The sequence below is a fragment of the Rhipicephalus microplus genome, chromosome 3, assembly GCF_043290135.1.
Source record: "Rhipicephalus microplus isolate Deutch F79 chromosome 3, USDA_Rmic, whole genome shotgun sequence".
In the NCBI taxonomy this organism is placed as follows: Eukaryota; Metazoa; Arthropoda; class Arachnida; order Ixodida; family Ixodidae; genus Rhipicephalus; species Rhipicephalus microplus.
The window spans coordinates 166,167,622-166,195,089 of NC_134702.1; the positions used below are offsets into that span (position 1 = coordinate 166,167,622).

Genomic DNA, 27,468 nt, shown 5'->3' on the forward strand with positions numbered 1-27,468 from the left:
AGAAAAAATGCAAGCTAAATCTCCCTATAGCTTCTTAGGACGGCATAATAAAAGCAGCTTCTATTAGAATTAAATGAAATCAGTCCTTGCACAAGAAAAGCGTTTACATGCACTTCACTAGCAGCCTTGGTGCAAGGACTAAATATTTTTTTTTCTGTGTATCCTAGCGGTGATATCGGTTTGCATGCATACCTCAATGTAGACTTCAAATAACATGAGCTTGCACCACCACTTCACGAGTGATAGCTCACCCACAAAAAGATGGGGCAAAATAATGTGCAACAACAATTTAAAAATGAACAATTTATTAAAAACAGTTTTCTTACTGGTATGGTTGCTGCTTTAAAGTGACTGTAGTGTCAGGTGGCGACCGCTTCAACTAGATTGCCGGGAAAAGCAGAGGATACCTCCCCCCCCCCCCACCGCATGCTTCTTCTAGCTCATTTCTTGAGAACTTTCAATAAATCTGCCAGATGCCAGTTCATGTTCCGGCGACGCTGAGCAACTGGTAGCTGGCTTTCATGCACCTTCAGGTGTTCCTCGTATGAATCTGAATACATAAATCATAAACAGATATGAGACAGAAGCACATTTAGGAATCTTAACAATACAGAAAAATAAAACATACAGAATGACACTGAAAAACAAATGTCCATATTATTTCTTTGTATATACATCAATAACAATGGAAAGTGCATGAATGAGCACCATTGCAAGCAAGAATATGTAAATGACATGCTTATCTCATGGAAAATAACTAAGAAATTGAATGGGATGATAAATCACTAAATTGAATGGGATGATAAATCTATAGTGAAATCACAATATGTGAAAACTTGAATGAAATATTTAAATATTTCTTGAATACTAACTAAAATTAAAGTAATGCCATTAAAAGCCCGCACTCAAAATGTATATATATATATATATATATATATATATATATGCAGAAGAATAACTTCGGTTGCCGCAAGGTTATCAATATGAAAGTAGATGCGCTTTCACATAACAACTGTTTATTGTGCCGACGTTTCGACGGGATCCGTCTTTTTCAAGGCATAATAGTATTTACACATGTTCCGTGTCTTCTTATAGCCCGTCGAGACAGGAGGGAAGGGGTCAAAAGAAAAGTAAAAAAAAAGAAAAGAAAGAGAGAGAAAAGAAAAAGAAGAAACAGCGAAACGGGAGGAGAAACCTTAAATAAAATATAGAAAATCTATGAAATAATATTGTCGTATAGAAAATAAAGAAAATAATATTGTCGTAATGAGACCGGACTGATTAGAGAGAAGCGTTTGCGTCTTTTAGCGGTCGTAACGCTGACAGAGTGCCTGGGTGTTCATTTATTTCGTATTTTATTGTGTTATATTTGTAGATAAAATAAGATTCCCGTTGTTCCCGTTCTCTGATTGTTCGAAAGTTGTTTTCTAGTAGTGTATCCCTAACGTCATCAAAGCTTTAAAGACCACAGCTTTGATGACATCTGGGTTACACTACTAGAAAACAACTTTCGAACAATCAGAGAACGGGAATAACGGGAATCTTGTTTTATCTACAAATATAACACGATAAAATACGGAATAAATGAACACCCAGGCACTCTGTCAGCGTTACGACCGCTAAAAGACGCAAACGCTTCTCTCTAATCAGTCCGGTCTGATTACGACAATAATACTACCCGCTAACAAAGCTTTTAGCCTATGCATCTGACAACATAGAAATGATTTTCCTCATCAAGCACAGCCGGAACGCACAGATAAGTGGTCCCGGATGTCGTACGCCCCCCCCCCCTTTTTCTTTTCCTTTTTTTTCTCTTTTTTCTTCTTTTTTCTCTTCTTTAAGTTTTAACGCACATTCTGTTCCTTCACAGACAAGAAGCTGACAGCTAGGTGGTTTCGCTAATCTATTCATACATGCACGCATGTCTTCCCAGTGAGCCGCAACTGTGTGGTGGTGACTGTCCCGGATGTTGTACAGTCTCCCCCCCCCCCCCCCTGTTCTTTTTTTCCTTTAATTTTTAACGCACATTTTGTTCCTTCACTGATAAGGAGCCATTGCATATAATGAATATAGATGGCGGCGCCTCAATCACCGGCTTTTTTCCTCCCGACGCCACCAGCACGCACTCGAAGCACTTAAGTTCTCCCCATTAATTTATCCTAAACTTCAAAGAGGAACGAGCCGCCAGCGGACTACACGGAAAGGTGAAATACAAGAACGGCGGCACACTGAGCACTTGGGGAAGAGTGGTTGCGGGGGAGGTATTGTTGACATTGATGTCATTGATCATCTACCTCTGCCCTACTCTGTTGAGTTGCTATCCCTTTCTAACTACGCCATGTCGGTCTTGCTTCTTCTCCTAGATTTTCTATATTTTATTTAAGGTTTCTCCTCCCGTTTCGCTGTTTTTTCTATTTCTTTTCTCTCTCTTTCTTTTCTTTTTTTGCTTTTCTTTTGACCCCTTCCGTCCTGTCTCGACAGGCTATAAGAAGACACGGAACATGTGTAAATACTATTATGCCTTGAAAAAAACGGGGTTCCAGTCGAAACGTCGGCACGATAAACAGTTGTTATGTGAAAGCGCATCTACTTTCATGTATATATATATATATATATATGTATATATATATATATATATATATATATATATATATATATATATATATATATATATATATATATATATATGCACATTTACTTCCCCTAAACTTTGGTTTGTCTGCAATATTACTACTTGAACAGCTTTTCAGCACAAAACACTGCAAAATATGAATCTGAGAGATATACACACACGTAGACAGGATCGCGCATTCGCCATTAAAATACGTGCCACCAAGACCGCAACAGCCCACCAAATAGAATACGCATAAGCAAACAGCAAGTTTTAAACCTAATAAAATCATGTTATAGAAAAATTGAATAACACTTTGCACTGTGCAGCATTCTTCGCAAAAGCATGACACTAGTATTCTTTGGCATATTGAAGACATAATGAAAAGTAAATTGTAAATCAGCTGGATGAGTATGATAACCTATGTGATTTCCCCTACACAAAATTAAATTTTACTGATTTGAACTCTGGCAAAAGAAAATTGAAATCATCGCAACGTTTGAGACTTGAAAAACCAAAAAGTACTAGCACTCATCCACGTTGATGATGTATATTCATTCAAAAAACAGACTAAAGAAATATTCAACCACTTATCCACTAACTCCAAACACTCTTCGAAAGGGAAATTGCTTGGGCATGTTAGTTGTTCATCGTTCTTCAAAAAACAGGGTGCAAGTAAGAACACAGGCAGGAGAAGAGACCAGGGTGATCGTTCGTCTTGGTTTCTTTCTTGTCCCCTGTTCCTATTTGTGCTGTTTTATGAAGGTCCTAACACACTCTAGAAACTATGTAATCGAGGCTGATATGACACCGTAGTGACTACCTTGATGAACTTCAAGCAAGGAAAGGTTATGAGAGGAAGTTTTAATATTTTTTAATATTATTACTTCAACAGCACATTGAGTGAATATACAGAAGTCAACACTTTATTGACAGTGAAAAATTCGAAGAAGCTTGTTTAGTTCTACTCATGGGCAGCAACAGTATTTATTCATCCTGTTTATATAATGTAGAACCGTGACCAAAGGTCATTAGTCATGGTGCCCATGAGTTCCCTTTGATTTTGCCATCAATGGCTGCCAGATCAAATGTGATATATGTAATATAAGTGTAGTATACAGTGATCTGAGTCAGTGATGTCTGCATTTTACCAGTCTTCCAAAACTTCAATGTTGTACTGGCAAGAGCTGAATAGCTGGTGTCACAATCCATGCATAGCAATATTTTAAAGGTGAACATATTCAACAGAGTCTGGCTGGTTGCAAATCAATAAAAACAAAATAAACTTTCCAGCCGCTTGTAGCCCAATGTATTTAAACTTGAAATTTGAAAACTATAAACTGATCCATTGTTTCAGGACCATTTCGTCTCCCTCTTTTAGGGTGACAGCTTGGCAGGCTCATAAACGAGAATGGACAATATCAAATGCCATGCTTTTGTTGGCTCCACATAATGTTTTGTTCTATATTAGATTTAGCCATATCAGACTGCAATGCCAAATCCAAACGCTAAGCCTAGTTAACGAGTGCTTTTGTTAGCAGAGTTGTTTATGCGCTAGGTATGATCAATTGCACCATATTTCAGATTTAGACTACATATGCTTCTTCAAGATTGAGTTAAAACCCCAAGTCGTTTTTATGACTATTGCATGACCACAAATGAGTTCTCACCGACCAACGAGATTTTCCACATTATTATTTCACTGCTACCCAAATATTTTTTCAGGGAAATTACTGAAAATTATGTTGATGGTTTCAAGTGCGAGGTACATGATTGGTACGTTCCTCATTTTAATGCTTGTAAGGATTACCTCAAACTCTACAAACCTGATGGTACTCCTACGAAAAAAAGATAAATTTAGCTCAGGTACTTGTAGTGTACTGGCTACCATAGACAACGCAAACAGTTACCATAAATACAAAATAAAAGGCTTACTCCTCAGGGCATCCAGCTTCCTAGGCGTCAAGGCTTGTTTTTCTACGCTTGGTGACCCACCATCCTCCTTGTGAAGAAAGCGGCGACATGGGGTGCCCGTGATGCTCCTTTTGTAGAGATTTTGGATCCCCCATATCGCCTTGGCTCTGTCCCTCAGAAAAAGGGTATTTTTTGGCTGCGCCATGAGGAAGGGCCACTTTTCTTGGGAGATTTTGACTCCATTCCCAAGATCTTTCTGCATAAAAGAATACATATTGACTTAATGAAGATCATTCATGGATAATGAAAGCAATTTTTATTAACTGTTTTATTGCAAGTTTATATGAATTTTTGTTCATAAATCTTGACTTGTCAATCGTTAAAAACAATTTTTGACAAAGGAACATAAAAAATTTAAGTTGCATGCAATTTCGATGACAACCAGGAAATTCCTCAGTTGAAAACTTTACCGTAAACATACATGTACGCTGAATGATAATGTAGTGTCATCATCACTCAGCGTGAGGCACACACCCAGACCTTATCAGAAGCAATCTTCAGACCTTGAGTACTTCCCCAATTCAACCTTTGCTCCTATGGTCCCACTACACATGTGCAACTAAATATTATTTTTTTCTTTCCATATAATTCTCCCAGCTGCTTCTTAGTTCAGAGGAATGCTTTTTTACTGTATCGAGAGATAGCACATGTGATGCAATTCATGCCAGTACACATCGGTACATGCAGTTCCATAGCTGAACATAGCTGCAGGTGACTGTTTTTCTGGCTTGCTTTTTTCTATTTCTTCTATCATGCTTCACCATGTACCATCATTTTTGTTTGTTCTTCAGACTGGATGTAAGTTGAACTTTTTCATCCTCACCATCTCTATAGCTTTCACCACCCATGCATTGCTTTCTGTCAGGCAGAATATACATTTCTACACAATTTGTGTTTTTCCAAGCCTTTGTCTTCACTTAGACTTGGTTATTCATTCTAAAAGAAAACGCCTTGAATTTGTCATTGAACTCTTGGCCTCATAAATAAAAACCCTTTTAAGATTTTGAGATGCTCCTCAAGTTCTTTTGCTGTAAAAAATGAAAAAAACTCCATCATCCTGCAAGCTGCCGCACATTTGAGAACACAGGGAAAAGCTGGACTTCCTAGTCCCGAGTGCCACAAATGTGTATGCAAGCCTGAATTGCACACAAGGTTGTCAATAAATTATGGCACAAAAATATTACAAACAAGTATTGTTAAGTAGACTACACAAAAAGAAATAGAGGTATTGTTAATATAACAAGATAATACACATAAAGGAGAACCATGAAAAGGGCTAAGTAAACATTGTCTTTGGTGGCTGCACGTGATCTTCATTTCTACAATGAAAGCAGCACTCAAGTGCTGTATCAATGGTGCCACCAACCAAGTGTGCCTCAATAAAAGCTGGGACATTCATCTTTGTGACAGCTAGGGATCAGGAGGGCCTGTGTGAAACTTCGGGGTAGAAAAAAAGTGAAACAAAACTGCCACCAACGTGGCACATGGGATACAAAGGGTCAAACATATTACTGTAAAAACTCGCTATAGTCCGAAGTTTTTCTCAAATTTCATGATGCAACATTTCTGCACCATACTATATACGCAGATTTGAAAATTTTCTTGCCAGAATTCAGTTTCGGTTTTGACACGGTGCAGTGCTATCATCATCCCCAAGCTTATGCAACAGGTACTGTTGCAATCACATCACAGTGCGCAAGATTTTAAACCATATAAAAAAAGGACTACAAAAAGCAGCATTCAGCTGCATTTAAAGCATTTTTTATGCTGATTGGATACTGGCAGACTTGAATCACAAGCATGAAGCACTGCCGGAATTCTCATCTACATTTGTGCTCGACGTCTATTGGTGTCACTACCAAGAAGTGACTGCTGTGCGACTATTGCTGCGGGTCATCACCCAGGGGAGTTTGCATCTCAGCTGCACCCAGTGTGCGGCTAAGCAGAGGAGTGCAGTCCTCGCATCATTTCAAGTTAGATGGCAGTGATTCAAAATGCATTCAGAAATGGGGGAAAAATGAAGGGGAAGATCACACAAAGTAGGAACAGTGTGCTGCAAAGCGATGTCCACTACAGACATGAAAAAAGCAAAAAGCAGGAAAGTTCGAAGCCTGCAGACGGTTGCCATGTCCTGCCAACACAAAAAGTTGCTGGTGATAGCAGCGTACCTACTTTGCGCGTTTCTCTTCTTGTTTTTTTTTCGTCCTCCCCCCCCCCTTTTTTCCCCACCCTCCGAGAACATTTTGAACCACTACCGTCTAACTTGAAATGAAGCAATGACTGCACTCCTTTCCTTTATAGTTTTTTATTTTGAGACGGCGATTATGAACATGGACATGCGCCTCCAGCAGATGACGTCACTACAAACCCCCTTAAAATTAACACGCCAAGATGACAAAGATAGGTCCTTCTATCGAAATGTCGGCCAGCCTGTCTGAGACACTTCCACTTTCACCCCGATTATCCCACTACATGTTTCCATCTGTTGGCTCCTATCTTGACTTTGAAAACTGCAGCAAACGAAAGAAACAATGGCAGAGATGGCACCTAGACTGCCAGGTTGGATGCGCGTGGAGACGGCCAGTTTTGAAATGCTAATGGCAATGCAACAAGCAGGCTTTTTCCTGTTCTGCTCAATTTTAGCGCGGATGCAAGGTTTAGACTCATTTTACTCTAAAACGAAGGTGCACATTAGATTTCAGTAAATATGATAACTGCATAAATCAGTATATTCAGTTTCTGCTTTCCTTGGCTTATACACAGGTAAAATGTTTTTGCGTTAGGTGCCGCCAAAATGCACCTCAGACTTTATGCGCATCGAACCTGTGAGTTTTTACAGCAATATGTACCCTTGTAACACCAAATCATGTGTCCCTATGAAGGGACACATGACTGTGTCCCCCTTCATAAAAAATTGCTTGATGTCCCGACCGCTTTTACGTTTGTGCACACAGGGCCAGCAAGTGGCACATGGGAAACAAAGTTATCTTTGTCATAAGCTGCTGTGTCATTAAAATGCTTGTATACAGGGACATGACGAAATGCATTGTTAGTATTGCTTCTGTTCCTAACGCAGGAAGACACTGGAGGGATAAAAAACTAGAGGTGAAAAACTCTAGAATATGTTGTTGGGCTAGCTGGTTCATTCTGAAGAAAGGAGATGAAGGACGCAACCCACACAGATGACAAAAAAAGGCTACAGGAACGGCAACATTCTGTCCAGCCCCCCACCCCCCTCCCTTTTTTTGATATACATGGGTTGCGTCCTTCACCTTTCTTCAAAAAGGTCGATACAGAATGCCATGTGATGACCATTTTCACCTTAGCCAGAGCACCAGTTATGGGAACTCACTGCTAACTTGCTTGCGAAATTCTACAACAGCTATGCAGTCTCAAATCGTTTATTCGTCCAAACACTGGTTGAAATACATGCAGACTTGGTGGTGCACAGGCATGCATCTACAGACTAGTATTGATTAGTTTTTTCATCTACAAGGTCAATAAAGGTGCTGTTTTTGTAGGACCCCCCCCCTGTTTTTTTTACACTCAAGTATTCAAACTTCACACCTATTCACACCGAGTCCATATAGACGGTCAGCAACTGTACTACCGGTGGACCTGCACAGTACTCTGCATTTGTACACACAAGATTCCTGTGCAAAGGAAACAGGAGCAAAAAAAAAGATAACAGTAAGTCCATCTTCATAAGTGATCATGTTATTAGTGGTGTTTGGCGTATACTAGGCAACTATGAATGCTTTACAGAGAACCTTACCTGGGTAGTCTCAGCTTCGGAACAGTGCTGAGCTCCTTGTGGCATCACTGGCATCAGAGCTGGTGGTGGTGGTGTCTGCTGTGCATCTACTAACAGCACTGCTGGTGGTGGTGGCGGTGGTGTTGGTGCTGCTACTGCTGGTGCTACTGGAGGTGGCACTGTTGTTGCAGCACGTGGTGCCTTTATTTGAAGTAAATATTCAATATGTTAGCACTTTCAATGATTCAACTAACACACAAATATCTCAACATCTAAGAACAAAGTAAAACTACTTGTCAAAAATGCCTTCATTTTATTGAAGAAATTTGCTATACAAGATTCCGACATTTCAGTACTGCAAATAAGGGTAAAATTATAAGAGCATGGATGTGTATTGAAATCTTTGCAATATGGATTTCATGGGGAGACAGAAAGTAAGACGTATTATTGCGAAAATCACATTAACCAAAGAGGCTAACAACAGGAGAAAAATATGCATACTGGGTCAGAACTGATGCTTATTGAGCAGTACTAAACAAAAAGCACCAGCTCATGCCAGCAGTATAGTGCAATTCCTTTTGCTCCTGGGCGTCATTTTAACATAAATGTAACAACAGTAACAGTTTACGATGCAGCACGTCATTTGTCCCACTTTACACCAGTAGTATTTCACCACAACTATCGGCGAAAAGATTATAATTAAGTAAACTTTTCAGCAAGGATGGTGAATAAGACTAATTCTCAGCAATTTGTATTATATTTCTATGGAAGTTAGAGAGTTGCGCAAGTTGGTACTTGCATGATGCATGAAAAGAACATGGAACAAGATAAACAAGAAGACAGAACATAAGTACCAAACACATGTATGAAGAAAAATCTCGTGATAGGTACTATAAAGAATTGCCATTTCTTTTGATCAAAGTGCTCGCAATTTTTTTTCCTTATGTGCGTTTGGGGTGTATATTATTGGCAGACTACTAGCGCCTGCACAAAGTGCACGTGCCCTGTTATGGGTAAAAGAAGATGACACTTTATAGAAAGAAGGATACACGCAATTTGCTTATGCGCCGTTTGAGTATAAGCCTGTGTGGCATGTGAATTCTTCTGTGAGAGTAAATCCATTTTTTATTGCAAGGTTTCATGTGAATTAAGGACACCGCAATGACAACATTATGTCTTGCATATTTTCTGTTGCAAGGTTTGGTTGAGTCAGTACTTATCTTATTTTTCTTTTGTTAAAGCTTAACAATGCCCTGACAAGATGCCTATTCAACGGGCCATATTCCTGCACAACTTGTCGTGCAACTAACACTGAATTTGGGAGTGCCTGCAGCGATGACATATTAGCACAATGGCAGGAAAACTATCGCTCAAAACCCTAGAGCAATGTTATAGCCTCATGAAATCTTATAAAATAAGTACTCCTACTATGGACATAAATATCCACTAACACTGCTCCAGAATGAGTTCACTTCGAACGACCATTGACGCATACCGTATATTGAAGGCTGTCAACCACGTCATCTCCGGCAGCATGGCAGTCCTCCTCCCTTGGCTCACAAAACCCCTGTGCACCTGGCTCTGGCACCTAAAATAAGACATTGCAAGTTTAAAAGGACCCTAAAGGGCAAGATGACTTTTCTCACCCCATCAGTAGAGTAGCCTTCGGTGATACCAAAACACCACACTCGCATGGAGAATACACTTAATAAGAGAGAAAACTCGCAAGAAAAATACAGGTGACAATGCCATCTTAAAGTTTCCAGACCATTTGCTGTGACGTCACAAATTTTGAGGGCGCCTACTAAGGTCTACGTGGTTTCTAATTGAAGAAAATTCAGTAAATTGTCATCAGAGGATGGCACAGACCCAACACATTAAGGTTGAGGAAGTCGCATTTAGACAGTAGAACCTAAATACAATAAATACACTCTTAAATCTTGGACATCACACACGCAGACTTCGGCACAAATTTTAAACATGCAAATCTGAACTTGCTTTTTTCTTTAGTAACAAACCAATGGTAGTGAAATAAATGGCAATAAAGTTCTCGGAGAACAATTTATTAATCTAAATCAATTCACTGTTTTTCTCTTACGTCTCATCAAAGGAGTACAGCAAAACTTTACATATTGTTAAGTTTATTAAAATAAGCAGCTATCGACCCATTTATTAGGTTACAAATGTTACTTTACAGCAAGATAATTGGCCCGTTATTTTCGGAGACAATTTTTTTGCACGAAGTTGTAGTAGAGATACAGAAAGAACATGTAGAGGTGCGGGACTGGAGTGGTTTCTTTGTAAACCCAGATAGCTAAATTGAAGGGATCCTGTGACCCAAATTAAGCATGCAGTTTTCACCCCTTTTTCTCCAACTGTGGAATTCACCGTCGTTACATAAGTGGCAACCACAGAAACAATGCTAATATGATTTATTTTAATATTAAACTTTGTCTTTGGAACGCAGTGGCACACAGCAGCTATTTTTTTGATTAGAAGCAATGCTTCATTTGGTGAGAGTGAGGAAATTGACTGTGCATTTTGAATTGTTTGACACGGTAAGTCTAACGTAATATTTGAATACTACAAATGGGTCGCACACTTGTGCATTAGAAATAAAAAATATGCTTTATCTTTCCTCAAAAACACAAGAACCTATATAATGTTTTTAATATGACAACTTTAAAACATTTACACACTGACACTAGGAGCGCTGCACAAGGGCACCCATGCGGCGATTCTTATACTAACTCACTAAAAAACACGCGGTGCTTGTAACCAGTTGACGTTAGTAGGAGAGTGAAATGTAACAAAGTACATCTTTTCTTATCATCAGTTGGGGTTTTAGAGTTTAAAGGCTAATAATTTCTGTTACCGGGCCTCTATTTATATAATTATTTTTGCATTCATCTCAGTATTCAGCATTACATGCACTTCAGCACAGCAGATGGAAAAGCATTGCAGGGCCTTTTAACATGCAAGACTGTAATGCACTGTTTACGTTTAGCCTCACGTCCACATGTGCACGCAGTTGACAACAGAGAGGGACAACAAACGTGAAGCAAGGCAGGTACCAAATTAGTGATGTCATAGTTGCTTAGTTGTACACATTTCTATATATTTGATGGCAATGTCACAAGTTTCTTCATTGTACTTCAGCATAGCTGTGTGCAATTGCACATCACACACTTTAAAACTGTGTTCAAGTATGTTCCTGGCTGTATTACCCATTGATGTTTCATGGAAATTGCATGTGTTCACATAAATCTAGTCCTTAGTTATCTCGTCTTGATTATTTTCAGTCAGTACTCCTGTAAGTGTCAAGGAGATTATGAGGACAGGGCCTGCATGAATTTAGTGCAATATCTTTCTTGCAATTAAATGAAAATCAGTGGGTGAACAAGCACACTTTAAACATTTTCTTGAACATCTACTTTCCTATAGCCCGAAGCTGCTGTCCCACACAATGAATGCCCTGTCCAACTAGCTCAACACACAACTCATGCACTTTTCAATGACCTTGAACACCATTTTGAAATAACTAATGTGCACATACCTTCTGCTGCTGACTGGTACAGTTGCAGCATGCTTTCTTCAGCAATTTTTCTGCATCGGTAGGGGGTAAATGAAAACACGATATATAGCAGGGTTAGCACAGATTTGAAAGTAGACAATCCAAAGATAGTCTAGAAATTTCAAGGCAGTTTCAACCCATGAAACACTGCATCCAACGAGATATTTTTGTATCAATATGACGTTTCAAACTCTGACTAAATTTATCGCACTTTTACACAACCAGTTGAAACTGAAAATCACAATTAAATCACTTGGCTAAACGAAACGGTTTGTAAAATTGACACCTCGAATTGTGAAATCGAGGTACTTTAACTCTTCTATGACTGTTTTTTTTTTGCTAACCCATGAGTGCTTGTGTGAATAGCCAGTTTCTGTGCACAAAAACTTAAACCTCATATATTTGGTCCAGGTGATTACCGACCAGGTAGGCAGTAAGATAGAATGTGACGCAGCCAAAATTCAACCATGAACAGAATGAATGCAGCGATTTTGCAACCAGGGATAACAAAAAAGTTGCGTGGAGACAACACCCATCGCATGAAAAACAATAGCAGATGGTCATGTTCATGCGAAAGCATTGACAAGAACAATAAATCGCTGCCACTTGCATACTACCTGCTACGTGAAAACAACAGGTTTATTGAAAGGTTTCATGCTTGTTGAACGAATGTAGCTTTGTGAAAACAAGACCAAGCTAGTGACTACGGGGGACAAATGTTTTAACACAATAGCATTAGTGCCAGCGTCTCTCATAATCATATGGTGGTTTTAGGACGTTAAATGCCACATATCTATCAGCGTTATTACCAGCACTTGAAGAAAAAAGCATCTTGAAAAAAATTGAATTGTTCAGTGCCTCTTTAACTATTTCCTTCACAAAAACTCCTTTTAATCTATTTTGGTTCCAAGTCAACTTGAACCTTCTGAGTACCTACCAGAGGATGTTAGGTTTTACCTTAGATTGAAAACAACAAAAACTTTTGTTGTGTTTGAACAAGCTTTAACTATCACTACACCATAGAAAGGTCCAATGCTGATGTCATTATGAGCAGTGCCCCAAGACACAACAGTTCAGGACAGGTGCTAAGAATTTTCCTAGTATTAGCAAAGCTTGGCATTTTAAAAGCATATTAACTACATGAACTACTCACTTGACCGAGAAAAAAGCGAGAAAAAGCAACCTAAATGCAACAGGCAAAAGTGAACTCATTAAAAGATAATAGTAAAAGAGAGAAAGCGAGATGAGGTGGCATGAGGGTTGAGGATTGAAATGGTTATAAGGACAGAGCATGAACAAGCAGAAAATATGGAAACTTTCACTGTGTATTATTTTCAAAATGGACAGTTTGCTGCACTAATACAAAGGTATAACAGAAAGAAGAGAAGGTTGTACTGTCAATTTATTATTAAATAGCCATGGCCCTGAAGTTCAAGGTGTTTGCAAAGCAAGCATTCTATGCCAACACGTCCAAGGAGCTTGAAAGTCCTCGATGAATGTATAGATGGATGGATGGAAGAATGAAGTTATTCATTTATCCATCTATCGAAACAAGGGTACTGAAAGTGCACTTTTCAAAGTCAAGCATTTTCAAGGTTTTCAAGGACCTCTATGAACCCAACATACAGTGCTTACCCATTCCTTTGACCACGACGTCTTGCAAATCTTGATTTTTTTTCTTTCTATTGGAAATATTCTCCTGCTCTAATCGAGCATACTTCCCATTTTTTCCGGCTCATGCCCAGCTTCATCATCTGCAGGCCAATCCATTGACATAGTCTCCATTTTTTTCCGATTTGCCACCTCCTTTCTTTTCTTTGTTTCTTTCTGGCTCAATTCTTCCTGCGAACAACACTGCATGAATACTTTGCATGGCTGCAGAGTACTGCCTTGACATGCACAGATTCTATGATTACCACTGATAATGAATTTGCTGAAAAAAATTTCATTCTTTAACAAATAATAAGCAATAATTGCAATATTACATATAAGTAATAATTTGTAATGTTTTCAGTGTCTTGTAAGGAATTACATATATATAAAGTTTTTAGCATTTGCAAGAGAGTGAGACAGCATGTCTTGGAATCCCACAGTCGCAGCTGTCCCTATATGCCATTATTGAGTCTAAAATCGGCCAATGATCAAAAACCTTAGGCGTGGTCATTACGGCTTACGGCATTACTATGAGAGAACAGTAAGCAAGTTCAAGCTGACTTTGATGAATAATTGCAAGATTCAGGTGACATGCTGAGCTAGAATGAATGGCTGACATGTTCTCAGGAGCTTCAACTACAGATTCGCAGCATATTCTCGCCACGCTCAAAAATTGTTGTGCTACCCTTTCGATATACTTAGAAAGAAAGGATTATTGAGACATTTGTCAGGATAAATTATCAGAGATGCTTCACAGGTAAAGCTTAGTTACCTCACAAGGGGAAACCCCAAGAATGTCGTCAAATACGTGATCTGGCCATCGTAGACGACGCTTCTGCACTTTTCGTGCAAGTTCCCGCTTGGATTCTGTAACAACAACACCACAGCAAGGCTACTCAGAGAAAGTGATATTAGTTGCAGTAGGCAAAGGAATGCACAATATTGCAATACTGCTGATGCACAAGTGATAAAAAGTCCGCATATGTGTATATATAATTGAGATATGCAAAGTTTTATTGACAAAGAAACATGGGCACTTTTAAAATAAATGGTGACTGCCAGCTATGCAGCTAAGTAGTAATTTATGGACTTGTTATCGACAAGAATAATTTCATATTGGCAGCTAGCTGCTAGACAGACATCCTAACTTTTAAGAATCTACAGGCACTAAAAGTGGACGACGTGATATGATAAAGAAGCCAAAGGGCTATTAATGTACCAAGTATAATATCACCTACGCCTCATTAGTTGTGACCTTGTTGTCAAGGTAACAATTGTGAACCATGACCAAGGCAAGGGGGTGATTGCCCGCAAAATAGTGACGTACAGTTTTGCACATGTTGTACTTAATGCATACCTTTTTGTCAAAACATCTGTGCTTTATTTGCAATGATGCAGGTTCATAAGCGCAGTGTAAGAAGATTTGCACTGCACTGGTAAATAAGCAATGCACTTAGATCACAGTCAACTTGTTGCTGTAGCCTGTTTCAAGAGGGTATCTCAATAATACTGCTGAAAGCAGTCCTCTCTTCAGTGAAGATATCACAATTTTTCTTTCTTGTCCGTATTTGTTACAGAAGTTCTACTCAATCCAAGACATATGTAGCATAAAAATGTAAAAGACTGAAGTTCTTTCTGATGTGCTGCTTCGGCTGATTCAATGCCACTGCTCTCATTGGCTAAACAGGCATAGCATTGTCGAGTGAGTGGACTCTTTGGTTTAGAATGCAGCCTGGCTTCAACACCCGTTCATAAATGCAACTATGTTGGATGCATTTAATTAAATTGATGTCGCAGCGACTCAAAGTGATAGCTCACTGCAACAAAATTTACAAACACAGCACCATTGAAGGCATCAAAGGGAGCATTATAATCATGTTCCGGAAACTTTCTTGAAGCAACAAGGCACCCTTAGAGCTGAGCTGCACTCTAGGAATGCGAGATACGATGGCCAATTGGGTGAAACAATGCTTCTATACAGAAGTCTAAAATTGAATAGAAAGGCAAGAGCACGCACGACAACAGGATAAAAATGTAGTGACGCTTCGGCATCCAGAAAGGGCGCCTTTGCATTGGGAAGAAGGCTCCCTTTCTGGGTGCCGAAACGTCGTTACATTTTTGTTTTGTTGTGGTCGGCTCCCTAGCCTTTTTATTCAATCATTCTCGACTAGACGGCCATTTATCGTACCCTTAATTTCCAAAATCTAAAACTCGTAAACACATCTCAGAAATAGCTAACAAAATAATCTAAGTGCTTTCTTCAGCGAGCACAGTGGCACAACAATATCTGTATGTGCAATTTGCCTACTTCTACAGGACACAGATATACGCAAGCTTTCAGTGTTATGTGAACCGCCTTAATTGTATTTCTGGCACAGTCAAACGTTTTGCATATGCGTAAGGTATTAGCGTAACGACAAAAAAAATCAGCAAGATGAACTGGCGCCATACAAGTTTACTTATAATCGGTTACTATCCGCCGATAGTACTGAAAAAGGCGCAGAGATCGCAAACAAAAGATAAAAATGTACAAGGCGTAATGATTAAACACACTTTACAGCATACTGTACGCCACTCACCCGCCAATTCGATGACGTCCCCGGGAAAGAAATCCTCAAGATAGCCATCTCCATTGTCTTTCTTCTGGCGCCAATATATCATTTTATTTTTGCCGCTTGCGATGTCTTTCTCAGACAACGGACAGAAATCCCTCACCAGTTGGTGCGACACAATAGCTCTGGCGCCATCCTTGTATATAACGTACGGATGCATTATTATGGAAATCAAGGTATAGAAGAAAAAGAAATATAAATGATACCAAAAGACAAGACAGCGCGACAGCGAGGAAGCGTGCAAGCAGATGGCCCTTAGAGGCTAGGCTACGGATGGATTTGTCTGCTTTGGGCTTTCATGGCTTTCGGCTTTCGTGGTGGGCTCTAAACGTCGTCTGCTCTCACTAGAAGTATTGAAACCATGCATGTAGGAATGAAAAACAGAGGTGTAGCTGGCGGAGGACATTCAATTCCTGCCATAATTTTTCAATTTACATCGTTATATTTACAGGCGCACATACAAACGCGTATGCATAAACATGCATAATTGATGACTGACCCCCCCCCCCTCACGATAAAAATTCTGGCTATGCTTCTGAAGGTAAATATATGAAACAGCACCAATTTTTAAACTACCCACACTAACTATCTGTCAAAAATGAAATGTTCTATTTGGTGAGTGAAAGAATAAGGTAATTATTTCTTTTATTCAAGAGCCATCAAAGCGACATATATGTAAGGAATATTCCTTCCTCCATGATATGTAAGGTCATCGCGCACATCTTACATGGTGGATGCGGCCTTACGGAAAGGGCACTTCAATTAAAGATTTACAAAGGCGTGCACATTTGGTAAGTACAATTTCAACATATTCTTGTAATTATTGACTTCGACAGCTGGCTTGAAGGTCAGTCGATTGAATAACACCAGTGGCAGTGGCTGCATTTCGTTAGAAGCGAAATGTTGGAGAACCGAATGCTTAGAATTTAAAAAATGCTAGCTTCGTAAAAGAAATCTGGTTCGTCGAAATTTCCAATGAGGCTTCCTAGGGCGTCCCTCGTAAAACCCCAACAATATTTATGTTATAAATATTTGACGCTAAATTAAGCAGCTCTATGAAACAGGAGTTGACCAACCTTAACTGCTTAGTGTAACTTGGCAATATTACATCAGGCAAATGGGATGATGCGAAAACGAGCGTCTTAAAGAACATGCGTAAAAAAATAGCTAACAAAGCAGACAAATGGGCATATCTTATTGCCCATTTGGGCTCCGGCATTTCACTACTGTTCACCTCGGTTGTATGACGAGATGATTCTAGGTAGAAGCGGGTATATGGGGATGCGTGGCTTCCTTTAGAAGCAATATCATATTAAGAAAAGCGGAGCTGATTGCGTCAGCGATACCGCTGTTAAATATTTTTGCACTCCACTGAATTGAAATTTTGCGTGCACATCTTGGTCAGGATACCATGTTTTACGGGTGTAAAACAGGTTCGCCATAGTTATACTTCGCAGTGTTCACTGGGACTCACGGGTTCACCTCAGTTTGAGCCTATAAGGAAGCCGACTCATGAGTTCTTTAGGATAATATAGCCTTTTCGATGCTGGTGTAATTTCTCTTTAATGTCAATACCTCACACAACTCTTTCATACAACTTTTGATTGCACTTGAAAATACAAATTTCGGTGGTCCCAGTTTAGCGAGGAAATCACACGATATACCTTCATCAAGAACTTCTCGTAAAATGTAGCTTCGGAGGAGAGGTGGCACCTGGAATCATAAACGCTCGTGCTTTGACATATGTGTGCACAGGCGGTTGTAAACGTGAGTAATTTGGTCGCCTAAGAAAGGCACAGCTCACTCAGACTCATTCAAGACCTATGTTTTGCCCTTAGGGCTCACGCGGACTCAGACTAAAATGTTATTCAGCCAGGCGCAGTCGTACTCCACCTCGCAGATCGATGAGAGTCTGGTGACCGAGTGTGTTTGCCAATCTATGTTTACCTTAGTGAATCATTCAATGGCAAATCGATATCGTGACCGGCATATATGTATTTTTAAAACTATTTATTGAAAAGAACAAGCAGGAGCAGGTAGTCTTCCAGGCAGCTTTCGACAATTGGAAAGCAGCACGGGCAGTTTGATATCAGTCGCAGTTCACAGAGGCAATGAATATCTTCAAGTAGTTCAACGTAACACGAATGACAATACATCGCTGTCTGTTGCCTGGGTAGAGCGTATCAGAGAACCCTGAACACGCAGGGGGGGGGGGGAGGAATAAATAAAAAACTTTAATTTTCAAGTTCAATAGCAAAATCGGTTGATCGTTTGAATGCAATGACCTTATTTAAAAGTGGTGATTTCAACATATTTTCAAGATCTAGAAATGCACCATTTTTTCTATGCCTTTTATTTAGCATGTATTGGTAAACAAAAGGCAAATAAATATCAGTACTGGGTTGCTTTTTTCCCCTATGTGTTTAGAGCCCCCGGAGCGCCCTGAGACAATAATCCAAATATGCATGATGCGTGTCATCAGTGTTACTGGTATTTTAATTTTTGTTTTAATTAATATATACACTTCTTTTTTTTCCTGCATTTACGCAGAGTTCTAACAGAACTTACAACCTCTGCTTACAAGATTGAGTTCGGATGACAGTTCAGCCAACACCAAAGTTATTTAACTCTATGAGTTCCGAAACTGCGTTCTAAAATTTTGAGAAAATGTTGACTCAATTTTTTGAAAGTTAACTATCGTTTGCACTACCTCAAAACAACAACAAAGCACAAATAATCAAATTATAGTAAGTATTTTACTCAATAGGTGACGCTACAACTTTTTGCGTTTAACCGGAATAACAGTAAAGTGTTCGCATTTTGATACAGGAAGCCTAGAGAGAGTTTCACAACTCATGCGAGTACTACGGACGTGCTCCTGTGTGTCGTGGCGGTTTGACAGTTCGACATGAGTTCGCTCATCGATCCCAAAAGTTTGTTTGCGCCAGGTGTTCTAGGGACGACCACATTCAAGTCATTTTTCTGCGCCAGCTGCTCGGTGAGGCCATGCTTTTTGCACGAAAAATGAGCCAGGATTCACCAAGAAACACTCGAAAACGCTATCTCGACAGAGACGAGCCCTTCGTGCTGCCGCGGTCAACGGCCTTTTGGAAAAAACAGCGAGAGCGCAGCGGCCCCTGTGACCCTCGCTACAATGCCGAAGTCTCCGCGGACGCGCAGGCATCAAGGGGTCACCCGTCGCCGTCGACCAGTGAGCCTGCCTTGACCGCAGACGGCGCAGACGATGCGCTTAGTCGCGGCGACAACGTCGGCTTGGACCCCGAGGATGTGCGCTCATCACAGGCCGATAGATACTTTGACGACGACACTGTCTGTGAACACGCGGAGACAGATAATGGTGCGTGCGCTGAAAGTGTTGAAGAAACCCAGCTGCATGAGCCTTTTATGGATGACATATTCAGCGACTGCAGCGACTGTTCTGAGAAGGATGGTGACACTGAAGCTAGTAAAAAATCGGAAGAGGCGCTCCCGACCATTCTAGATGAGTCGGAGTTACTAGCAGCAGATTTTGCGCTCTTGAACCCTCATACTTTGCCTGGGTCAACAACATCGAAGGCAGCGGCAGTAGTTATGATCACGGCCTTTGTGATAACTCATGGCCTCAGCTGGGTGGCCTTAGGTGATCTTCTCAGCCTTATTGATGGCCTCTTTGGCTTCAAGGGGAACACTCTTCCACGAACAAAGCACCTGTTCAGGAAGATATGGTCGTCCGGAACAAGAAGCCTCGTCAAGCACTTTTTCTACTGTGATGTCTGTGGCAGCCTGCAGAACTCTCAAACTGGTGCAGGTACCATGAGGTGCCCCACTTGTTCTGTAGACAGTGACGTCTCTGTGCTGTGGCGAAAGGAAATTTTTTTATTATTCTAGACTTGAAAGAGCAAGTAAAATCATTGATTGCCCGAAGTAAGAATGATCTCTTCAAGCGACTTATTCAGTTGAATGAAGGCAGCAACGAAACCTCAGGGGCCCTGGACGACATAACAGATGGGGCAATTCTCAGGAAACTGCGCCGGAGTGGAACTTTTGGCAGCATGGACTTGACGCTCACATTCAATACAGATAGGAGACCCATCTTTAAATCGTCAACATCATCGATATGGCCAATCCAGTTCTTGATAAATGAGCTGCCACCTGAGTGTCGTATGAAAAATTGTTTGGTTGCTGGCCTTTGGTTTGGACGGCACCCTGACATGTCACTGTTCATGGGTAAGTTCGTGGAAGAAGTCAACAACATGGCCACCTGATCTGGAATACAGCATCATCAGTCATTAGGTCGACCATCCATGCTGTCTGCTGCTGCGTCGATGCACCTGCTCGTGCTGCTGTGAATAGCATGGTCCAGTTTAATGGCTTGTTCGGGTGTCCCTGGTGCTACGCTTGCGGAGAGCATCACGAAGGTAATTTGTTCTCGTTGTGTATATTGCATTCATTGAGTGCCTTACTGTTGAGAAATTATTGCTGGTGCCTAAACTACTGCTACACTATAGTGTTTTGCTAATAGTAGTAACCTGCTATCAAAAACTTAGAATTGTAAAGCTTTTATATTTTCAAATTCAAAATGCCTAATATCTCAGAATAGAAAGCGATAGGGCCCAGTGTATCTACTATACAGAAAACCATAATTTCTTCAAGTGGTTCATAGCCTAAAATAAAGCTGTGAGCCTGTGTTTCAATTAAACTTTTTGCATTGTCTGATGATAACGGCTTGGTGGTTACTGAAGCTTTTCTACTAATTTTTTGTAGGAGGCCAGAGGTACATGAATGTCGTGGCAGATGAACTGCGAACACCAAAAGACATGATGCGAGACATGAAATTTGCCATTGAGGTCGGCGAGCCAGTGAATGGGCTGAAAGGACCTTCCCCGCTTGCAAGGTTGAAGGGCTTTGACCTTGTCCTCGGCCAAACTGTGGACTACATACATTGTGTCCTTCTTGGCGTCACCAAGTATTTCGCGGATGCTTGGTTCGACTCCATCAACAATCAGGAAGCATTTTACATAGGTTGGTATTGCTTTGTAGAATACAAGTCGGGATTGAGCCCCATGTTTTTGACAAAGGACAAAACAGAACTCGTTGTGAACGAATTCCCCCCAGCTTGTCTCAATATGTCCTGAAAATGTCTGGAGTAACATGCTTACCTGTAGCTAAATATATGCTACATGATGGGCGCAGGTTATAAGGGTTACTTATCGTTAGTTAGTGAGAACCTTTTTATGGAATTCAAGAGACATTGGTTTCGTACAATGCAGAAGGGTCGATAGGTGGGCTGGTTGGTATAGATTTATGATAAAAACTTGGCAGAGCAAAAAAGCAAGGCACAATGTGTACCTGCTTCTTTCTTTTGTCTTGTTTGTTTATACGGCCTAATTTTCATCATAAGTTTAATAGTTTCTGCAGTGCAAGTTTAAATGAGTTTCCATGTCTAATTCGCATTGTAAGTTTACTGGAAATTAATAAGCTTTCACGAAATTCACACAGCTCGATTCCTTGACATATACAATATAATATGTGTGTGGCAAATTGTCATGTGTTTGAAAAAAAATTATTGAGGTGATGTGCTTTAGAAGGTAGCCCAGTGTTACAAAAGTTCGTTATTACTTGCATGAACATTTGGACTGAAACAGTTTTAACATAAGTTGTACATGAAATGTGTCGTTAAATATAAATGGTATGATTGTTAGAGAAACGTTCAGTACATACACTTCCAAAATATCTAAATTATGCTGATCTGACATCTGAGTGCCCATTTCATGTATTTATGCAAATCGGGCATGCTTGTGTCCATTGTGTCCAGGTTATGGGATTATGTCTGAAAAAGCTGAAGTCGTGTATCTTAGTATTTACGTTCACAACATAATAATATATATATACGTAGTAAAAGATAAAAAATGCTAACTAACGCTGCTAACAGGTGTAAATGCTGAAGCAGCAAGGCATAAGTAGACTACATCAGGGATGACAGGTTGCATTAAAAATATCATAATGGGACAACAACTTCAGAATAAAAGCCTGTTGGATTTTTCGCAATGATGAAGGCTTTGAAATATAATATATATCCATGTTTTGCTTTCGTAGTTTTCTTGAGCAATATTTTGTTAAAGAGCAATATGGACCGGCTTATCCACTCGAACGTGGCTTAGTGGGGCGATGCTGAGCGCAGTGCTACTCAATGCGGTGCGACTGCACACTGCAGCGATGTAGTGCAGCCATAGAGGGTGCTTTGCAACATCTACTTCAACAATGGAGCATGTTTTACTCGCACAGCGGTGCTATACAGTTTGAGTGACACATCCCATTACATGTGCGCCGCTATGGTCAAGTGCCCTGCCACACCCTGATGCACTTGGTGAAGCACAGCCATGCAGTGCTGTGTTCCCCATTAGAGTGATTGAGTTCATACAATATTTTCTATCCTTAGTAAGCAGTGAGTGGAAACAAAATACAAAAGAGAAAAGAATTTGTTTCGGAAGGAAGGCAATGTAGGGGTCGTGTTTTTTTTTTTAAATGCTACGGACCACTTCTGACCTGCAGCAAATGGCCTTTGAAGCTCAAAGTAAACAATTCCCAAGCATCTACCTTTATTCAGATCAAAAATTTGGTAAAAGTCAATTGCAATAAGGTAAATACGATTTCTCAAATATAGTTACATTATATGAAAGAATCACTGGCAAGTGTAAACACTGTTGATAAGAAAGACCACAGGATAAAGTCATGGGAGGCTAACAGCAAACAATACTGAAGCTGAAGTTAAAGGCTAGAGGGCTGTTTTTTTACATGTTAATAGCTGTCATCTCCAGTTCATGGTTCAAACTGAATTACATTGGTAAGTAATATGCTAGAGGCTCTACTCACGAGTTGCACTTAACTACTAACATTACGAACTGTTATCTGCCCAGGCCTATCATTGTTTTTTTTAAGTACTTAAAAAACGATTCTTATTATATAATTATACATGAACAGTATATTTTGGATAAAAAATGTTGGCCATGGCATCAAGATATATGGCCCGATTACGATTTTTCTGGTTTATTCTCTTACCATGCACAGGCAATGGTACATGAGTTCTGCAACTCATTTGATGTGGAGTACACTATGCTGCCACATAAACATGCTGGGAAGTAGAAAAAAAAGCAACTTGTTAATCACACAGTCAGTATTTCGGCACTACAGAGACGTATATCTGGTGCCTGCAATAGATGCTTATGCTTCAATATGGCAGTGTCTCTTTTATGGTATTTTTTTGCAATATTATGTCCCTCTTATAAAATGGTGGAATGGGTTACTTATATCACATTATACGGCAGGGCGCCCATCAACTGTCGCACACGTGGACAAGAGGCTGCTCTTCGTCAAGCCTCCTCAGTGCTTCACTAGGCTCCCACGCTCGATCAGAGAACGTTCACATTGGAAGGCGAGTGAATGGCCCCACTGGCTCCTCTTCTATGCCGTGCCATGCTGCTCAGAGATCCTGCCACAGCGCCACCTGAACAACTTTGTGCTTCTTGTTGAAGCTGTGTACATTCTCCTTTTAGAAGAGCTGACTTCGCCACAAGTTCAGCTTGCTGGTAAGTTGCTCAGATTGACTGTAGTGTGTAAAGGGTTATCCCTTAAGAGATGAAAATGTTTGCTTGATGAATTTCTAAAATGCAAAGTCAATCCGAAAGGTAAAATTCATGCTCAAATACAGGTGAGGGTAACATGGCTCTCATAGCAAATGCTTTTGTTCTAATGTGAAATCTTGTGTGTGTGGGTTTCTTGTTGCTTCTAACAAGTGTGGTTGTTTAAAAGTATGGTTGTTTAAGAGTCCCTTTATAGATTTGGGCCTTTTAAAAAACAAACGCATTCCGTAGTCAAGTTGGTGATGATCATGTCTGAAAAGCATAAAGTGCCCAAGTGGCACATAAATGGTAGAAACTTAAAACAATGCTGTGTTTTTTTCGTTCTTCATAGAAGTTAGATTTGAGAGAGGCAAAGGCAGCACACACGCATTCCACCATATGGTGCACTGCTTGGAAGTTCCACAGCTGGTTGTTGTTCGCTTGATTCTATCTAGCCTTATGAAGTTGTATCGCTTACTACAGCATGTGTTTGCAGTTTTTTGTTATACAATGGGTAGTGCCAAGCACTTAGTGTAAAGGCGCTGAGAAGAAATGCAGAAAAGAAATAAAATATTTTGTGGGACAAAGGCGCAAGCAAGTGCAGCTTGCAAGACCGAAAGAAAGTCATTGGGGCCTTGTCACTTCACATTATGTGGCTTGCTCTTACATCACAATTTCAGAGGACATAAGGAAGATACACCACTTGTGTGTGCTAAACTTAGAAAAAGGGGGTGTGTGCATTGGCTGAGTCTGGTAGTTTCCTGTAGAAGGCATCATAACAAAACAGTTCACATTCTTTGAACCAGCTCTATAATGAACCAATCTCAAATACAGTTCAGAAGAAATGCCCCTCATACAGTGCCTTGCAACTTGTTACCAACCATGATTCTCAATAAAGTATGTGAAGGGCTTTTGTAGTAGCCATATGTTTCTTTGTGACTTTGTGACAGGTTCGGTAAACAAAACCAGTCGAGCTAGCTGTGAAACCTTATTCTCTGGAGAGAAAAACAGGTGAGAGTTTCATTTGCCTGAAAAAAATGTTTTTACAAAAACAAAAAAACACAAAATGGGAAATTCTAAGATCAGCAAAAGATAATCGAACAAACACTGGCAGTTCTCGTTAACGAGGGCAAACCCCTACGAGTCTAAACAGTCTCTCCAGTTCTTGAGTTGGAGTCCAGACACGCAAGGAGATAGATACGGCTCACTAGTGGTTCGCGTTCTTTAACAGTCCCGCGTTGAAACTGCCGTGGTGGGAGTGCATAAGCTCAGGCCCGTAGCTCGACGGCTCGCTCCCGCTCCCGGTAGACGACGTCATCTGCCGCACTGTCTTCAGCTCGAACACCAGAACCAGACCGTGCCGGGAACTAGCCAATAGCCTTGGTGGTGATTGAATGGTCCCCAGGACCCCGTAATTGTCGTCGCCGGCTAGGCGCATGCCTTGACATCTCGGTACCTGCACCCGATCAGCTCAAATTCCACACCCTAGCCGCGTTCTTGCTTGCTTGTTCCTTTCTTTTGTGGCTCTCACCCACTAAGGGGGATTGGCCAAGAAGCTGGTGGTTAATGCAAGTCAATACCTTTAGATTTTCTAGACTAGGGGAATATGATTACTGTGTTTTGACTGTGAAATTAATTTGGCGCAATGTAAAAAAAGCACCCACACGAATCTTCCTCTTCCTCTTTCTTTGATGGCGGGGCTCAGGATGCCTTTCTGCGATTTTCTTGTGGGTTTTCTCCTTTTTCAATTACCAGTGTTTCACGCACTGGCACAGGTAACGCATTGTAAGTAGTCCATCTTGCCGTGCCTAATTAAAAAATCACTTCACCCGTGCACTTCACTCATATAACAGACCTTATTGCTTCAATGAGGAGTTCTCTGCCTCATAATCATATTAGAGGAATTAATAAAGCTATATATTTATAAAAATTAACAGCAGCACAACAATTATGATAAATATTGCTCTCACATCAACATGCCCACCAAAAGTATTAGAATCTAGCACCACGTCATGGCAGTTGCATTTGACCAGGCTTACGACCACATACACGAAAATTTTGATGGTGATGATGAGTGCCTGAACACTCACTGTGGAGATAAATGAAACAATATGGCAGCTGTGATATGAGCTTGGTATGGCACACAGAGGCATGTGCCAATGCCAAAGTTTGTAATGGGCATAGGACAAGTAGCATTACCAACAAATATTACACACTCACCTGTGCAGCCCCCCCGCCACTTCACAGTAAAAAACATTTACTTCCTAAAAATTCATGCTGCATTACTTTGGTATATTGCCACGTTCTCAAAAATCTTTTTTTGATTTTGATGGCTTTGTGTTGGCAATAAAGTGGCTGTTTAAAAACACAATTTGGGCATATTAGACAAAAAAGTGCAAGTATTCACAATGAATTACGGAAATAGTTCATAATATGCCCCCCTCCTGCCCCTTATTGCGGGGACGATATTAAATACCGATCCTCCAACACCAAATGAAAATCACCTGGCGGTGCTGTAGCTGTAGAGTCGGGCTATGCAGTGAACTAGAATATTTACACTGTTGACAGTAATAAGAAGAGTACATTAAAAAAACAGAAGACGGTAATTTTATATGGTTGCAATCCAGTCAAAACCTTACATCAAAAGCTATTGGTGGTTTCCAATTATTCAAATGCGTTGTATAGATTATTGTTCCATAATTAGGCATGGGATTATCATTGAGAAATATTAAATCATTCCAAAGTTATGACTCTTGGCGCAAGAATAAACTAAAAATGAAGCATTATATGGGCAATAACAGCACACAAACTCACGGGACGAAGAGAATAGACACAAACAAGCGCTGTTTGTGTCTCTTCTCTTCGTCTTGTGAGTTTGGCCGCTGTTCCTGCCCATAATATATCACCAACTAGGCCAACTATCAGTCCTGCTTCAAAAATGAAGTTTTGAAAAAAAAAAAATAAAAATAGTTTTCCTTTAGCCACTAGGCTCATAGCTGGGACCTCCTCAGCTGCACAATCCTCGTTTGGTGGTTCAGCTGCTCCTAGTTTTATAAATGTTTTTTCTCGTCAGCCATTGACTGGCGGTTCACAATATTTGAGTGATTGCGGTGCTTGCAGAGACAAGCTACTGTGCTGTTGTAACTAGGATTGATGTCAGCTTGCCTTAAGATATCTGTCGTGCCACCTTTTCGATTACAGAACTGACATGTTCAATCTAACAGTCCAAAGAAAGCGGTGTGCGAGCCTACGTGGACATTTTTGGGAACATGCTGCCAAAGTGCCCGACTGAAGCATTCATTCATGTTTTGGGTTTTGCGCAGGCATAATTCATAAAAACATATTTAAACAGATGTGTGGCTACACAGTATTCTCTTCATATAGCATGTCTTTCAAAAAACATCACTTGTGCTTGTATTGACTTGTGCCCAGAGGTTTTACTCAATTGTTTGCAGGTGCATCGACTTTTTACACTTTGCATTTCAGCCTTTGTTTAACTCAGAACTTAGCCAGATTTTCTTTTTATTGGTAAGATGACAATCTTGGTGAACTGATGAAAAATAGCTTTCACAAAGGTAGTACAGCACGTTGGTGCAATGTAAACATTGGGGCACATTCTGAGCCTCAATGCGAGCAAATAATGCAATTACCAATACAAAAGGCCACAATTG

The 27,468-nt window shown here is 40.3% G+C and overlaps 1 protein-coding gene across 2 annotated transcripts; it reads right to left on the reverse strand.

Annotated features, from left to right (window-relative positions):
- Positions 1-288: 288 nt before the first annotated feature.
- LOC119186539 (uncharacterized) lies at positions 289-16,404 on the reverse strand. Of its 2 annotated transcripts, XM_075888544.1 has the most exons (8): positions 16,146-16,268; positions 14,339-14,433; positions 13,549-13,755; positions 11,896-11,945; positions 9,835-9,927; positions 8,361-8,540; positions 4,547-4,781; positions 289-550 (listed from the first exon to the last, which is right to left on the reverse strand). In XM_075888544.1, exons 3-8 carry the CDS (start codon positions 13,550-13,552, stop codon positions 441-443), a joined length of 672 nt encoding a protein of 223 aa, XP_075744659.1. In that variant the 5' UTR covers positions 13,553-13,755; positions 14,339-14,433; positions 16,146-16,268; the 3' UTR covers positions 289-440. The 2 variants fall into 2 exon arrangements, with proteins under 2 accessions (XP_075744659.1, XP_075744658.1); XM_075888543.1 differs by lacking the exons at positions 13,549-13,755; positions 14,339-14,433 and having other exon boundaries at positions 16,146-16,404.
- Positions 16,405-27,468: the final 11,064 nt, after the last annotated feature.

Excerpts from the sequence above, each read along its gene's own strand:
- LOC119186539 (XM_075888543.1), bottom strand. The coding sequence starts at position 16,338 with ATGCATCCGTACGTTATATACAAGGATGGCGCCAGAGCTATTGTGTCG. Across the intron at positions 8,541-9,834 it reads TTGACAGCCTTCAATATACG|GCACCACGTGCTGCAACAAC; the intron begins GTATGCGTCAAT and ends CTTCAAATAAAG. Across the intron at positions 4,782-8,360 it reads CCGAAGCTGAGACTACCCAG|AAAGATCTTGGGAATGGAGT; the intron begins GTAAGGTTCTCT and ends TCTTTTATGCAG.